We start from the raw sequence: 17,594 nt of genomic DNA on the forward strand, positions 1-17,594 counted from the left end.
ACAGAAAGTGGCATGGCTAGGGAAGTTAGCTGACCTTATAAAATGTATGGCTGCTTAGCTGCTCTGCTGCCTGTTAGGCAGGCTGTAAAACGGTGACATGATTTAAGGCTAAATTAGTATTCATCACACCAGTCACAAGCCATTAATCTAATATCCCCAACATGAAATGATATGCAAATTGTTGTCCATTGTAATGCTACGCCATGCGTCAGTACTTCAAAATGGCCTCTGCTGCATCTGCATCAAAGGTTCTGGACAATGACAAAATATGTGCCTTACCTGGCCTCCATTTAATAAAATAATGCCTTTAATATATGAATTTGATTTTGCAGAGGCTAAAGAGCTTTAACTTTTTTTCTTAAAATCTGTTACCTTTATTGAGCACAATTCCTATCTTAAGGCCTTTTTGTCTGAGAAGTTTAAATCAAATACAAAGATTATTTCTTTTCTTGCTTTCTTAGTTGTATCCAATGGTCTGGTCTGGTTTGTGTGTTGATTATCAATGGCCATTTAGAGAAAATCTATTTCTGATATGCAATATTAAGCTTGGCTTATCCAACAATTCTGATAATACTGGCTGCTGGAAAGTGTGATTTGCATGGCTGAATTTGAAAACCTGCTAAATGTTTCTAAATTTGCTTAATGAACAGAAACAGACAATGGAACAATGTCAAATTAAACTGGACCACAAGATGTCAATCATTCACGCCTGCTCCACAGCCCTGATGCCTGTGCAAATTGTGGCACCTGGGTGCACAGAGCCGTGTCTCATTTACCACTGTCAGTGGCTTTCTATTCATTGGTCTCACTAATTCAAACCAGCTTTACTGGCATTACAGTACAGAAAGCCATGGGTCAAAAAGTAAAGGATGTAATTCTTCATATTGTAGACATCAAATAAACAGCAAGGGTTATACATGTATACAAACTGGTGCTAAACTATTTATATATACATAATAATAGTAATACTGTAGATTAAAGAACCCAATAAAAGCTGCAGCCTTGAAAGGCTGTCTAGTATTGGTGGTATAAGGGTGTGGGAGAGATTTTCTTGGCACACTTTGGGAAATCAAGCATCATATAAACACTACTGACAACCTGAATATTGTTGCTGACCATTTCTATCCATTTATTACCACAGTGTACCCATCTTCTAATGGCTACTTCCATCAGGATAATGCGCCATGTCATGAAGCTCAAAGTATGTGAAACTGGTTTCTTGGACATGGCAATACGTTTACTGTTCTCCAAACGGCTTCCACAGTCACCAGATCTATATCCAATAGAGCCCCTTTGGGATGTAGTGGAACGGGAGATTCACAGCATCTAAAGTGTCTGTTAAGTGTATTTTCCAACCACCTGTCGTTTTTTGTTGTCCTCACGATATGTTAGCATTTAACCGAATGCTTAAAGGTGAAGTAAGCGATTTATTTATGTTGTTGTTGATGTTAAATCACGCTTTATTCATACTGTGATCACTTATATAGTGTGCACGTTTCATAAAGCCGACCTCTCAGTCACTCGTAATGTAATCGGCAAATAAACTTTTCGGGGATACCACTACTGATAACCAATCAGAAGAGAGAACACTACAAACCGGCACCCGTCTCACTGCCGGTGCACGTGCAGAACAACAGATGGGTGGATGTGTACGCGCCTACAATGGCGGAGCAGGTAAAAATCCTTCCCAATGTCTGTTCTGATGGTTTTTATCATGTTTTATCACACGTATGGATCTGAGATGTTGCTAGATAACTAGCTGCTTGAAGACCGCAGTGCATTAATGTGGTGATGTGGGGACGAGGGAGGGGACTGCTAACTGCAGTCACTAACAGGAAGTTAGCTAATCTGACCATTCCGCTTACTGAACCTTTAACTGGATGTTCAACTTTCAGCTACTTAAAACTGAATACAAAAAGATGTAACACATCTAATCAAATAAAATTGTTTATTTTGCTTTTCTCCTTTGTGACTCCATATTATTCCAACATTCACTAAGCCAAGAATGCTCTTATTGATAGGCATATTGATTTGGCTTTAAAGAGAGCATGGATGTGCTTAGCATGAGTGTATATGCCTACAGGTAAAATCATTAAATAATGCATGGTCAACTCTAACTCAATATTGACCGTAATAACGACTACGCATATACAGTGTTATACTGTTGTACTACATTACATAATGTAAGTTTGAGCTCTTTTTCCGCACATAGCGAAATCCAGTTTGACCAAGATGTAAATCTGGCAATACAAACAATGTACCTGGACAACCTTTTTTTCCACACCCCACTGTAGTAAAAGGACACCAGAGGACAATTGTTTCTGGCAGTGTGCCCGGCTTTGAGGCTGAGGCCAGGGGCTGAGCTGTGTTGGGGAATATGCCTGGTGACAGATGCTCGAGAGACACGGGGCCACGCCGGAGGTCCAGGGAGAGCAATTAGCACAAACGAAGCGGCTATGTCGTTAGCTGGTCTTTATTAGCCTCAGTGATCAGTTCAGAGGCCATTAGTCTCCTGCGATCAGAGACTTCCCCTGCTTGGCCTGGCCCATTACTGCCATTTGTGATTGCGCATGTACAGTGGTTCAAGGTGGTGAGCGTCATGTTTTGCTTTCCGGTCAGATTAAGATTCGAAATCTGCTAGTTAGTGGTGATCATTTCTGATCATATGGATGTGAAGACAAAACTGGGCAAGACACAATAATTGAATTCACATCATTTCAGTGTATGTATTCTTAGTAGTTGTTCTTTGATATTTTGGGCAAACTCAAAGATGGCCGACGGTATTAGCATAATTACAGGGTTAATTGAAATATTGATATATCCATCAGTTTGAACTAATACATTGTTATCTTGTGTGACAAATGGATATTTTTTTCCAATCTGACATTAATACAAATTACACAAATTTGTAGCAAAAAGGTCCAGGCTTCAATTCACTTCCTCTTTAAACTACCAGCTGAATTACCTATCTCTTTTAATGCTCAGGCTGTTACTCTGACCTGTACACATTTTACAATAAAGCAGATCGTTCAAAACAAAAAAATAGGCAAACTCACGATGAATATCATAACTTGAATCATTCCTAAAGTCAACTGGCTCCTGCTTATTCTTCTGCTGTGTGTCTATCTTCACCAACCTCGGAAATACCTTGTCTTCTCAAACATTCCTAACGTGGTGGGAATTGTAGTACAGAACCGCCTTGCTCTGTTTACCCCGTGTGATATCACTGGCTGGTGGGGGAGGGGGGAGGGGGGGGGGGGGCTCAGGGACATCTTCTTGAACACCTCTTATCTCTGTCCTGTGTTGCATGCTGGGAAAGAGCCGCCCCTGCGTGTTGTTCCTCTCCTTCGCCAGGGCCCTGAGAGACTTCCCCGCTAATGTTCCCCTCCTGTTTTACAGCAGTACTTCCTGGAACAGCCCCCCTACTAGTCATCAGATGCTACATTAAGGGAGCACTCTGAAGTCTTCCGCCAACCACTAAGGGCCCCCTGATAAATAACTTATGGGGGAGAGGATTCAAAACATCGCTCCTATTACTAGCCTCAATTCATTTTTTACAGTCCCCCGAGCCTCCCATCTGTCCTGCACTTCAAACGCATGTGAATGCTCTGAGATACTTTTCCCTGCTCTATCCTATGGGATCCATGTGAAGGTAGACAGCAGGGAGGGGAGGTAGGGATGTGTAGGGGGGAGGGCTGGGTATAGAGAGAAAAAGGAATATGACAGAGCCAGGAGCTTTGAGCAGCAGAATGTGCCGAAAGCATCTTTACAATCACCGTCTTTTCTGACTTTAGGTCTCCACGGAGGGGAAGAAAGAAAAGCATCTGAAAGAAAATGGAGAGGAAGGAGGTGGGAGGGAAAAAGATTTGTAGTTGAAGCGTCATTGTCCGTCTCGGAGCTGCCAATCTCTGTCAAATTACAACACGACCACAAGAACTAAGGTTTTTCTCATTCGCAATTACAAATTAGTCCGTTACGCTGTCACTGCCTGTCCCTCTTTTCTGTGCCGTGGAAGAGGATGTATATGTGTGAGTGTGTGTGTGCGTGTGTGTGTGTGTGTGTGGGGGTGTGTGGACCAATAACAGTGGGCAGATGGGAGGGGACTTTCCCCGGGTAGAATATGGCAGCTTAAAGACACATAACGAGACAAACAAGCAAACCAACAGTTGTAAGTTGATGTGATGTCGACAGTAATTGTCTTTGATGGTCTCGGGGGGTATGGGGGGCGCGGCGGTTTGGCTCGTGCAGAGGTAGTTATGGAATATAAATTGGGGCTGCCTGTTTTCTGAAGGGTAGGGGGGTAAAATAAGGGCGTCTATTTTGTGAGGCCATCAAGACAGCTTTTTGGTCAGCTTAAATGGATTTTAAATTAGCAGTGAGAGCATGGCTAACAACATACCTCAGCTGAAAGGAGCCCGCACACCGTTGGGAGAAAAGCATCGTGTGACATGTATGGATTTTGATGGAGTCAAAATGACTTTCACTGATCCCTTCTATTGAGACCATGATTCCCCCCTTGGCTTTTGAATCAGGCCCTATTCACATTTCGAGTGGATTCAATTTTATCTCCAGAACAAAGATTAGCATGAGACCATTTTAGAGTATGGTGATATTAACTTGGACCACCTCCTTAAAAAGGTGATAATCTGATTCAACCAACATCACAATAAATCACTTAAAAATGTAATCATTATGCCCTTTCCTTAATGAACCATAATGACTTCTATCCAACCTGTGCATTTCTAAAGCGACAAGGTGGCACTGCTGAAAGGGGATTCATTATTAAGCAAAACCCTCGTCTTTCTATTTTTCCAATGGGCCTAATAGGACCTATTACACTATATCCTGATGCAAATGACTATTCATGCAATTTGGGCTTCAACTTGGTAGTCATTTCACACTTAGTCCAACTGTTTCTCCCTTCTGGCCCCTATTGCAGCCAGTAACTAAATGTCAATGCCCACATGACTATTTCTGTCTTGAATAATACCCTGTGGATCTAGGTGGAAAGCACAACCACAGAGCCTTGAATTCCTGAGGCTGGTCTCGTTTTATCATTAGAAGACTAGGGATAATGAAATCATGCAGGAATTAAGTTGTTTAAGGGCTAAACTCTGGTTCTTGGCAGACAATAATGAGCATGCCATGCGGGAACCCACCCCCTTCAACCGCCATTGGACTACAGTGAGCTACTATCATCCCTTTCATCATCGAGTCAGTAAAAAAAAGGACACAAGCAAGTCTTTCAAAGGACAAATTCAATGTGGGGGATTTGGGGAGCCATGGTTAACTTAACAAGCAGGGGTCTTACAGATTTAAAGGTACTGCTAAAAATTTATGGAGGCATGTTTGGATGGGGGCCACGGTGAACAGCATGGCCAGCTGAGCAACATCACAGCGGGGTGCCTAATAAGCTCTGCGCAATTTTTCACCCCATATTTTATCAATAAAAAAGCAGTTTAAACAACCTCCCCCCCGAACCACAGCCGCTGCACTGCCTGCCATCTGGAGCCCTCTTTCATTTTATAATCCAACTGTCATTAAAATGCTTCTTGGCAGTTTACAGCTCGTTCCCCCTGTGCAGATGTGGAAGCGATCTTCAGACGGAGCCCTCTGATCAAAGTGTTCGCTGCTGTCAGACAGAACACTTACCACCCTCAGGCTACCTTCCAGTCCTATCTGGACTTAATGCCTCCCATTATTTATTTATTTCCACACTTGCACCACTCCCAGCAGGGCTCGTGTGAGCGCCAGAAGCTCGTTGTAGCCTAGAGGTTACGGAAGCAGGCATATAGGAGTGGGAAGTTGCAGGTTAAAAATTGCTGTTAAGGTGCTGTTAAGCAAAGCATATAACCTTGCTAAACAAACTGGAGTACGCATTAGCTGAAAGCAGATGCTTAGAAGGAAAGGGATAACAAGAAAAAGCCAAACCACTCAATCTGACCCTCCCCTACTGTAGTGTAATTGTTTTTGGAATGCTGAAGGCAGCAGGGCTGAAACGACTTAAAAATATAGAAACAATAATACTGATTAAGATCAACTTTCAACTGAAAACAAGTCATTTATTTTCTGTACTTGGTCCATTAGCTCATGAAGAAATACCTTATACTAGATCCTACAAAGGAGTCCCTATATGATGAAATGGCACTCTTTATGCCCATTAGGAATGAGAACATTTTGACTCATTAGACTGAACACGATGCACTGACTTACTGCAGGATTTCAGTGTGATTTCAGTTATTACGTTTCCAGCATTAAAATGAAACAAGATCAACAACACTGTGTGACTGTTTACGAGTAAAGTATGGAACACTCACTTAGATACGAGTATTCCAGACTTAATAACTGTTGTGACATATATTATCACTATAAGTCACTTACAAGAGATACATGTGAGCTTGGGAAACCAAATAGCATGAGTGTTTCTGGCAGCGGACACAAAGGTGATGGCAGTAGGTCAACCCGTTGGCACCGTCTCTGTATCATATCACGCTGCCACATTCACTGTGTGCACACGCATGACTTGCAAGGCTTTGCCCAGAAACCCGCGGCCCTCCTTCACTGATGTGTGGCACGGCGGCGCGCATGGCGTTAATGCTCCGACCGGGTGTTGATTGAGCTCCCCTAAAGCCAGTGACGCATGTTGCCTTTGTTTGGCAGCCGTCCCGGTGTAAGAAACTGGGGCCATATTCCGCCTGTCAGTGCCATGTGTTCGCTCTCCTCAGAGCACAGCGGCTGATGCCACTCAAACACCCCCCCTACCTCCCTCCCCCTGGCATCTCCATGGGCACCGCAGGCCTAGCAGGTTTGCACTAATGAAGTCAAATTAATTTAATGGATGCCCATGCCGCCTGCGTCTGCGGTGCTTGGCAGGGGGAACGCTTTTTTAATGCTGCACGGTCTCCGTCCATGGCTCAAAAACCTCATACATATCCAAGAGCTGCTGTGCCTCTTTGCCTACTTCTGACGAGCCTATCAGCTTCAATTGCAGTCCAATGTTCCCTGCATGACTCAGAATGGATCTTCAGATCCAGTAAAAACGAAGGTGGCAGAGAGAGAGAGAGAGAGAGAGAGAGAGAGAGAGAGAGAGAGAGGCCAGGTGTGACCACTAATTAAAGCTCACTGAAAAAGGCGAAGGGGGAAATAACTGGCAAATTAACATGAGTGACAGCCATCGTTAATACCTGCTTCCCCCGCTGCCCCTTGAGCCTAAAAAATCCCCCTGTTAACTTTTATGGAGCACCCTTTGATACAATGATTATTTTATTTTTTTCCTGTAATCTTTCAAGCCATGTACCTATTTCCCCCCGGCTGGTGCAGATCAAAGCAAGCTGGTTTTGTGCATAAGGGACTGGAGTGGTTGGGGTTTCTGAGCTTAATTGAAGGCAGCTGGCCCCAGTGTGTGTGTGTGTGTGTGTGTGTGTGTGTGTGTGTGTGTGTGTGTGTGTGTGTGTGTGTGTGTGTGTGTGTGTGTGTGTGTGTGTGTGTGTGTGTTTGTGTGTGTGTGTTTGGGCCTGATCTCAGAATGCTCTTCGGGGTTTCTCGGCTTTCCACATCACATAGACACTCGCCCACAGAAAGTTCCCCTCAGAGCCCCAGTGACGAAGAGTGCCTGTGGGGCTTGAGGTCTGCCAGCCCATCCACAGGCATCTCAGTGTTTGGATTGACTTGGAGATGCTCAAGTGGTTTGCGAAAGAAAGATGGAATATGTTTCTCTTAGTGGATGGGAGAGAGGCTCAGACTCCTTTACTGTCTATCATCATCATTATGAGAAGGCTGCAGACGATCCTTCCCGTACAGATCCAAGGTCGTGAAACTTGGCTGCAGTATGAAAGAATTAAGTAAATACACAGCCTCAAGAAATAACAACGGCCTATGACTTCAAGATTAATGTGTGTTTATTTTCCTTAAAAAGAATATGTCTTGCTTACTACTCTACTCTACTCAGTGTCCTCTTTGTCTGAGAAGGGAATTGATACACTCTTTCTGAACAGCCACAGTGGACCTAAGATCCACTTACTGATGTATTCCTGCCTGGCCCGAGAGGAAGCAACACTCCTTTAGGGAAACATTATCTTCGATGGCACAGATTCCTAACAACAACAGGGAATTCTATATTTACCCTGATTGCATATGTCATTTGTTGTGGAGGAAAAGCTGAGTCCTTTTGCATTAGGAAGTTTTGTGCAGACAAGCCAAGGCTGGGACGGAACATGCGCCAGCTCTTAAACGCACACAAAGTCTGTCTTGCATTTCCTAAGCCAGAACAAATGTGTAAGTAATTACAGCCCAACCATGTTTATTGAATAAAAACCCACTCAGACGTTATGTTTATGCACGATCAGAAACACTCAAATCTTACATCCACGTACACAGAAACATTTGTGTCCTTTTTCTCTTTCCACAGAACATCTGCACCCAATATGGAGTCAATTTTACGTTTACTACTCATGTGGAAAAATGTATATAGTGCTTGGATTGTTATTCAAACACAGACCACTTGAAACACAATGACTCCTTTGCCATGCTGCTTTGGAGCACAGCGGACACACACTGAACACAAGGTTAGCCAGTGTAGCTGCCTGTTTAACATTGAGTCCCACAACTGCATTGCGATTACTCCCTAGGCTGTGTTAGGCTTTATGTTCTATTAAGTGGATGTACATTAGCTGCTATAAGAGTGCATAATGCAGACTTAACGTTTAATATTAGCTTTTGGAATCTAATTAGTTTTGAAAGATGGAGGAAGTTATGCAACCAAACGAGCTGCAGCCAACACAGTAATTTGACAGTCATTTTTTGGAATTGGTTGGATAAATTGATGAATTGCATATTGCAGATTTAAGAGAGCAGATGTGTGCTTACATTTGGATCACTAAAATCTATGCTTGTTGTCCATCAACAAATATGGTGTATGAAAATAATGCAATGTCCATATGCCATATTTTTTCACAACATTAACAATGTTCTGCAGTGACATGCAGTACCAGTTAGATGTAACGTGGCACCACAGCTGATGTAATACTTCACGACCTGTCTTGTTTGATATGGCATGCCACACTTTGTGTATCACTGTATCATTGAACTGACAAGATCTCAAGCAGAAAATTGTGCAATCTAGCATTTCACCTGGCTCTCAACAGGGCTCTCAGGTGGGAAAAAAACAGGGTTAAAGGAAAACCACCTCTAAAAAAAATGTATCTGTTAAAACACATACCAAAAAGCTGGTGTTCATCGAAGCAACAATAACTCCCTCAATAACAATGATCACAAGCCGTTGGACATGGCTGAGTGGTGACAGCATTTTTCTCAAAGTGTTTGCAGAACACTGGTGTTTCAAAGACAAATGGGGAAGGTGTGCGTTTTTATGATTCTTAAAAAAGAACAAAAGGGACAACGACTTGTTCTATTAACACTCTCCGCCAACACAAACGGCTCCAGTGAGAGGAGGCAGTACAAGTGAAAGAAGATTACACTCTTGTTGCCATGTTAGGTTTTTTCTTTCACGCCTCCTCTGTTCTGAGTGGCTGGCGTGGTTTTTGCTTGCCACAACCCTTCTATTTTCATCAGCAAGGCCAGCATCAGTGCTAACCTTTATGAAAGAATCTGGACCAGGCCATTGGGCACCACATCAATGACGTTACACTGCCATGTCGACGGTTCCTGAATTGCTGTCTGACATGCATTGCGAGTGACAAGCCGTCTTCGCTGATGTCAGTTGGCTGTGTCTGCTGGCTGGCCCCGCAGAAGCTTCAAGTTTTTCTCTGTCATCACGCCTCTTCTTCCCAACATGCACTGGGGCTGAGCGTGCCCTTACACTCACTCCCCTCCAAGCATGTACACGTGCACACACACACACACACACACACACACACACACACACACACACACACACACACAGGCCAAGACTGAAGGCATCTTTCTTCACTTCACAGACAATTCCAAATGTGCGCCCTGATCGTCGCATACTTATGGGGTAAATTCACAACAGACGTATCGTTTGACAACCACAAAATAAAATAAATACATTTGTTAGCCTGCAGAGCACACATGATTTGGAGCTGAACAGGAATGCATGTTTCAAATAGCTCAATATAAATTAAATAGATAAATGTTTCCAGGTTTATGGTAAAAAAAAATGAAAATAAAAAGTTAGGTATGGCACAGCTCCTTTCGTAACCTTATCCCTTAAACTTGCTGGGGGCATTTTATCAAACTCAACAGAAATGATTGGTGAATGGTTAATCTTTCAAATTCTATGTTTTGTTCTTATTTTCCGTTTTTCTGTTTTGTTTTACGTTCCGGCTTAGCTAGCAAGTGAAAACCATAGTGAACAGAGGAAGGAACTGAGTAAGAGAAAAAACGAGGGATAGAATAAGTGAGGGAGGGAGGGAGGGAGAGAGAGAGAGAAAGACAAAAGCAAGAGGAGAAAAATGACATCTCCATATTAAGGCCTGTGTTGCCGGTGTCAGTTCTAATTTCACAGTGCCCGTGGGGAGCTGAATGCAACCAGTCAGCTCTGGTCTCATCTCGTTCTCCCTCCATTTTGAAATCTGGGGCCGGGCGAATCCCAAGCTGGGAGGGAAAGGAATATTACTGGCAAATTGGTTTTAGATTAAAGGCGGTGGCGAGGCATTCTGCTTTCTCAGCTCTTTCCCAGGTGCACTTAATCTAATTTCATTAAAGAGATGAGGAAGGATGATCACTTGTGTCGAAACATTAAGCCAGTTCATTTTTCCCCGTGCGTTAAAAAAGAAAAAAGGTTAAGGTTGTCAGCGGGGCCTGGTGGGTGGCCTGTTTGTTATTGAATATGATGACTCTCGGAGACCAATCTGGATCTCGCAAAGCAGCGGGTGGTTGGGTAGGGTTTTTTTTAAAGGAAGGGGGGTGGGGGGGATACCTACATGAATATATATTACTATATCCCTTTTTCCTATTCCAATGACTGTAGCGGAGAAGGGGAAGAGGTAAAATCTGACAACGTTGGTAATGAAAGATAGGGGGCAGGCAGTAAATAAAAAGAGAACATACCAGAGGAGGAGGATGAGGTTTTAAATAAAATATAAAGAGGCGAGGAGGATATAGCAGTGGTGTTAACGGATATGTCTGAAATCCCCGCAGCATGCTTGTTTTTTGTTGAACTGCTAACTTCACAGGGCACCAACCCACCCCTCCAACCCCCCAATACATCAGCAGGGGAGGATACCATTAGCTGACGAGCCATTACTGATAAGCCCGGTAGAAAAAGCTCCGACGCGGTGATATGGCATTCATTCCGCACACAGCAGGAGAGATAAGGGGGTAGGGGGAGGAATTAATGTGTCAATCAGAGACCTGTGCGTTTGCCCTGGCATATATGAGTCCACCGGAGCTCATAGACAGGATGTGGTAATGGTCCTTGGAGACTCCAGCAGACAGATACACTTTCTTGCTGAGTGACTGCTCGGCAAATAGGACGAAATGGAATTAGCCCGACCCTGGGTGTCCTCTCCCCACCCACTGTGGCTATGGTGATGCGTCGGTGGCAGCAGGTAAGGCACCTGACACGAATACGAGGCCACTGTGTTAAGGGGCTGCAGCAGAGACTATGAGCGGCTAACACTAACGTTTCGCTCGCACACAGACAGACAGACAGAGAGACAGACAGACAGACAGCTACTGTATTATTTGCAGCCGGAGAAAGAAAAAGGAAATTGGAGGAGCCAGTGAGGATGGCAAAGTGGGGCCCTAACTGAGATAGGATGACACTTCAGCAGAGTGCATTGAACAAACTGAGAAGGGATAAATCCCACTCTATTTATTTCTCTCTGCCTCTCCAGTGACAGTAAATGACCGTCTTGACTTGGAGTATCTCAGACGTGTCAGAGGCTGACAGATTGGATGGTTGATAGATTACAGGTGGAGAAGGGGAGGGCGGGAAACAGATTTTTCAACATTCATAGCAGTTGAAAAAGACACAATAAATCTGGTGTTATGAAATTGCTTGTGAAATGTGTAACTTGTAACAAGTTCTTGTAAAACCAAACGTATATAAAAGTAAGTATTGAACCAAGAAGAAGCAACAATGAACTATTGAAAACATTTCTAACACAATTGAATTTAAGCTGACCCTAATGAGCATTCAGAATGAGCCGAATGGAAATATCTAATAAGGTTGTACATTTTACACAGAAATCAAATTCACAATTAAATCAAATGTGGTCCTTGTGACATCTTACTATCACAGATGTAAGCATGATACAAGCACAACCATTCATTCAACACATTTTTTGTTTGCCCTAAACAGCTCACCAGTTTTCAGTGGCACGTAACATTTTAGTCAACTGACAGTCATACAGAGACATTAAGTGGCTCAAAGAATTTGGCTCAAAAATGAAAATGAGTGACGTTCGCAGATCCTGACTTCAAACAGAGTTGAATACACATAGCCTCTGTATTACTAAGATACTGTATATACCCACCATCTGGTTAGTTCCTTCATCTAATTTAGCATTGGCTTTGTGCAAACACACTAACAGTTAAGACAAAGAAAAACATAATTCTCCATAAGGAATTCTTAATTATGCGGATTTTACCCCGGGGGTGCACACACACACGCTAGGCAATTCAAGGTCAAGGCAGGTATTTATTTTAATTTCAAAGGAACACTGAATACTGTCAAACATAATGGAATCTAGTACAATAGACGACATGCCTCCCAAGAAGAAATGCAACTGATGAGAGCACAATACCCAGATTCTGAATGCTTGTTTCTTCAAGGCTGGGCCCATCATACATAAAAGATCCCCCTCGCAGCTGCCTACCACTGAACTGGAAGTGACCCAGCAATCTCGGAAGAATTCAAATCTGACATGTTCTAGAAACACATCGCCCCATGCTATCTCAGGCATTGCTTTGATACGCGCACGCTTCACAAGGTGGAGCAATCTAAACTGACTTTGCTATGGCAGCAACTCGTCAGTTTCATTCAAAGTACAGTGTAACTGATTGCGCCCCGGGGGCCACACCTGGAAGCAATATTCTAATTAAGTTAATCTGTGAAGTTCTGACAATGTGGGTGTTCAGGTGGCTGTGTAATCTGATGTGAAACAAGTCTTTGTTTTCGTTGGAGAGACCTGGTAGAAGCTGACACCTGTTTCAGCAAAACGTTGCAGAAAATGATCGCTGTCGAGTTATCCTGAGTGCGGGCAATTACAAATGACAGTGTTTGTCTTTCTCCTCATGGAACCCAATTTTTACAACGTACATTTTTTCTCTCTCTCCCTGCTTTTGGTGATTGCCTGTCAAAGTATGTTTTCCCCAGTCTTCTACTTTCCTCTGCAATTTGCCCACACAGATGATTCGGAACTATCATCAACTTGATAATGGTAATAGGTGTTTATGAGCAAATTAATAGGCCAGCACTGCTTTCGCCTTTATCCAGATGTTCTTTTCTTCTTGCGCCCTTGGCAAATACATGTACATCAACAATGTATTTTCAAAGATTTCACAAGAGTGAATCTTGTTTTAAAGTTATGTAGCAGTAATGTATTGGTCCTGTTAGCCACTAATGAAAGCTTTTCCTTGCTCAATAGCTCTCCTGTGAATGGAACATCTTCATCATTAGACTGATGTTAAATATGAATACTTACCTTTGACCTCTATTCATATTTATATTTAGATTATACACTTTCAAATAGGTATTCACAGTGTATGTGACTATGTTAATGGGTTGCTGAACAGGTGAAGCTGCAGTCTGGCTCTTCCCAGGTTCCCAGCCCACCTACACTGGAAAATATAAGTGATGCTAAATGACAAATACGGAGCTGTTTTACTGAGGCAGACATAGGCTGACACCTCACCAACAACATAGCAACATCGTTGAGTTTCCCCCGAAAAAAAACAACAACACAGGAGCATTGCTGTTTTTGACTCTGTCTTCTTTTCAGTGGTGTTATTCGGCATCATACTATCAAACTTTTACATAGTAGATGTCAACATTTGTGACACTATACAGAACTGTTGCAAGTCTCAACTTGATCGAGCAGGAAGGAAAACAAAACCCTGAAAAAGGAAACAGTCGGAGCTTCCCTCCTACTCCGTACCCCCCACGGTGATGCCAGGCAGCCGTATGGAGACTGACAGGCCCGCTACGTTCCTCTGTCATGTCAACTAGCTAGCGCCCTCGGTTCCCTTCTCGCTTGAATGAAGAGATAAAAGCCTATTGACTTGCCAGGCTACAGTTAATGCAAATTGGGCCCCGCTATCAATGTATTATTTATGGGGTAGAGCTGCAGACATTTCCACAGAACTGGGAGCTAAGCTTACAGGAGATTAGGCATGCTATCTCATTCATTTACCAGGGAGTAATTGCTAAACTGTGGAGGAATTAGAATGCGTGAGGTTCCCCGAAGGCGCTTCATCTTGTAACCAGGTGGCTGCCATCAGACAACAACCTCCAAGTCTGGGGTAAACAAATACACAGGATTGAAGCTGATAGACTACAGCTGTCAAATGGTTAAAACTTGATAACATCGATGCTAAAAAAAAAAAGCGTATGAGATTTTGTAAGCACACAAGGTTGCTCATGATGCTAGCTGCAATTTCCCATATTTTTATATTTTGGTAAGAGACTATAAAAATGAAGTCACCTTTAGCCACTATCAGTAGCAAAGTAAGAAATGTTTTTAAAGAAAGTTGAAGAAAAGCTCAAAGACTCTCACAAGGTCACAAGGTACTTTACCCAAGCAAAAATAGAAACTGCACAAGGGAGCAGCTTTCATTTCTGGTTGCAATATTTAATTGAAAACATAATTCTATGACTGGAATATCATCACTTACTTTCAAATGTTAAACTAAAATAATTACACAGGATTCAAAAATTGTAGCTATGGAAGAGAAACACACAGAGCTGATAAGTGCAATTCGATAAGATTAAATGCACACACACACTACATCTTATTGTACGAAGCACACGCCGTGATTTACACGGGAAGGTGTATACGAGTTATATTTAGGCATACGTTCTTCAAACAAAATCATATATGCCATAGATTTTTAGTCTGCAAAAACAGAAAACCTTTGCTCTTGATCAACAGGACATGCAGATTGTCTTTTACCCCCTTGCCTTTCTGTAGTCGCTAACAACACACTATGTTTAGTTGAGAGTTCAAATGTGTTATTCGCGACTCTCAGCCACTTCATATGGTCGGAAAACAAACATAGGAAAAGCAGTCTTACCTTGTCGTCAATGTCACTCTCGCTGTCACACTATAACAAAAAGGAGACACAGGAAATATAAGGCATTATTCATTTGCCACCCCCCCCCCACCCCTTCCCCATAATCAGTGCAGATGTTATATTTGTGTGCAACCTCTCATTCACTGACAGCTTTCAGTGCATTCCGCAGAGGATGAAGAGAGAAAGGAGAGTGTGGAGAGCTTCACAGACAGACATTCCGGTGTTTCTGTTGTAAATTCAATGGTGTAAAATTAAAAATCCCCCAAAATGAATAATACTTATACACTGGGTTCTAATATAAAGAGCCTGTTCAATGCTTTTGCATTCATGTGCAGCTTGTCATTTAGCATTTTAAGACTTTAAATTGGACGATAGTATCTCAAGGACAGAGAGAGAGAGCTTTAGGCCCTCTGAGTCCTTAAACACAGCGTGCCTATTAAGTGCGGTATTTCAAATCTGCCTTGTGACAAACCAGTCTTTAATTTGTATCTCAGACTTGTAAAGGGATAAAGTAACTAAATAACAGGAGCGGTTGTATTCTAAAAGATGCCTTGTCTAGCATGGCAAAAAGGTCAAATCGAGGTCTTCAATAACTGAAATAGTTTTGTGTTCAACACTTCTTTATTACATTTTATTAGAATTTTCAAAGTAATTCCACCACTAAAATACAAAGTGATACAAGTGTATCTGTAGAAGAACTACGAGAAAAAGAGAAAAAAGTCAGACCTTGTAAAAGGCCACAGCTTTTTGTTCTTTATGTTCAGAGGTTGAAAACTCTTTTGAGCAAATAAATAAAAAGATATTGGACCTATACTTGAAATTTTAAAAAGAATGTGTAAAAGTTAAAGTTAAATTAATAACCCTGGCTTACATAACTTTATTTTCTTTTTCAAATAGTTTGTTCAGTACAGCACACATCTCATCCTGTCAGTTGATATGCAGGAACTTTGATTGTTATGGGAAACATAACCACATTCCTTCACTTAATTTAAGCCAAAGGAATCCTTGCTTCCGTTTCTCACATTAGTCTCGATTGTTGCTAAAGGCTTTCGGCTGGTAACAATCTCCCTCAAAACAATAGATAGTGAAGTTGTGGAAACAGGAGTGGTCGGAGCTACAGGCCAGTCCCACTGGACCTCACAGCAGGATGCTTGACGCAATTGAAGCGGAGAGCTCCATAGAGAGGGGGGACCCCAGTGAAAAACTGCCATCAATCTGTCAATTAAGTTCCTGTGGCAACATATTTAAGTGGACCCTCTTTATTTAGTTTGACTCCCATTCAGAGCCGGGCACAATGAGGAGGGAGCTGGGTCAATGGAGGCACAGCGGCCCTTTGTTCAGAGCTCGGTGGGTCCAAATGTATAATTAAGTAACGAGAGTAATCAGTGCAAGGGCTCAGTGGCCAAGATCTCTCAGGAGAGGAGAGAGAGTGTGTGTGTGTGGGGGGGTCATCCTGCTCTACAAGCACAAGGGATACACTAGCCCCACGTTCCAAATTGCTTACTTTTTATTTTTTACTTTTCTACATACTACAGCTGATCATAAAAAGTATGTAGTTAGCAATCAATAGGCAGGAAATTGGGACATAGTTTTACTAATTTTTTTCATCATAGCCCAGGAGTCTTTGCTGGCAGACACTTTAAGTGTAAAGAGTGTGGCTCAACACTTTATAGGGGGGTTGATTGTTTAGTTTGCATATCTATCTGCACAACAACTCCAAGAATGAAAGGCCTAACCTCCAATTGTTTACACTGAAGCATTCTTACACAATACAACACAGATAACATGAACATTTACCTGTTGAAGGATAAAAACGATAAAGGAAGATGCTTAATATGAGGCTTTCCACTTGCTGAAGTGATTGTTGTTAGTTATTCCAGACCATGACGACCAAGAAAACAAGTCAAAGCAAAATAAGGATGCCATACAAAAGTCTATGAGACAACCACAAATAAATTGCACGTATATGGTCAAGATGGAGAAGAAAAAAAAGGAATATCTATGTCCTCTTTTCTCTTGGGGGATGTTTGAAAACCCCTTATTTCATCTTGTTCCTTCATTACAGGGTGCAGGGCATTAAGAAGGCGAAAAGTGGCTTGGGCTTCTTGTCAATCAATTCCCCATTCAGACTACAGATTCCAGACGTATTAATTGTCATTTTGGCTAGGGGAACATCACAACCTGTAATTACCACCCATTTGTTCTCGCAATACTCTGGCATTTTATCTGAAAAGAATCACATTCAAAACTATGTTTACCTCATCTTGGTCCATCTACGAATTACACAAAAAAAAGGAAAATTGATCCAATCCCCCACTTCTCCCTCACAACTGGTGTAAGTGTATTCTTAGCATGTAGCTGCACGGACGACTTCC

General features: G+C 42.4%; 1 protein-coding gene across 2 annotated transcripts in view; it reads right to left on the bottom strand.

Moving 5' to 3' along the window:
* fbrsl1 (fibrosin-like 1) overlaps positions 1-17,594 on the bottom strand; it is a 190,762-nt gene that overhangs the window by 74,905 nt on the left and 98,263 nt on the right. For both annotated transcript variants that reach the window (XM_080040480.1, XM_080040479.1), the window contains exon 4: positions 15,220-15,249. In XM_080040480.1, coding sequence (XP_079896606.1) covers positions 15,220-15,249 — 30 coding nt within the window. The remainder of the gene's footprint in view (positions 1-15,219; positions 15,250-17,594) is intronic.

Source organism: Ammodytes marinus (genome assembly GCF_949987685.1).
Source record: "Ammodytes marinus genome assembly, chromosome: 2".
Classification (NCBI taxonomy): Eukaryota; Metazoa; Chordata; class Actinopteri; order Uranoscopiformes; family Ammodytidae; genus Ammodytes; species Ammodytes marinus.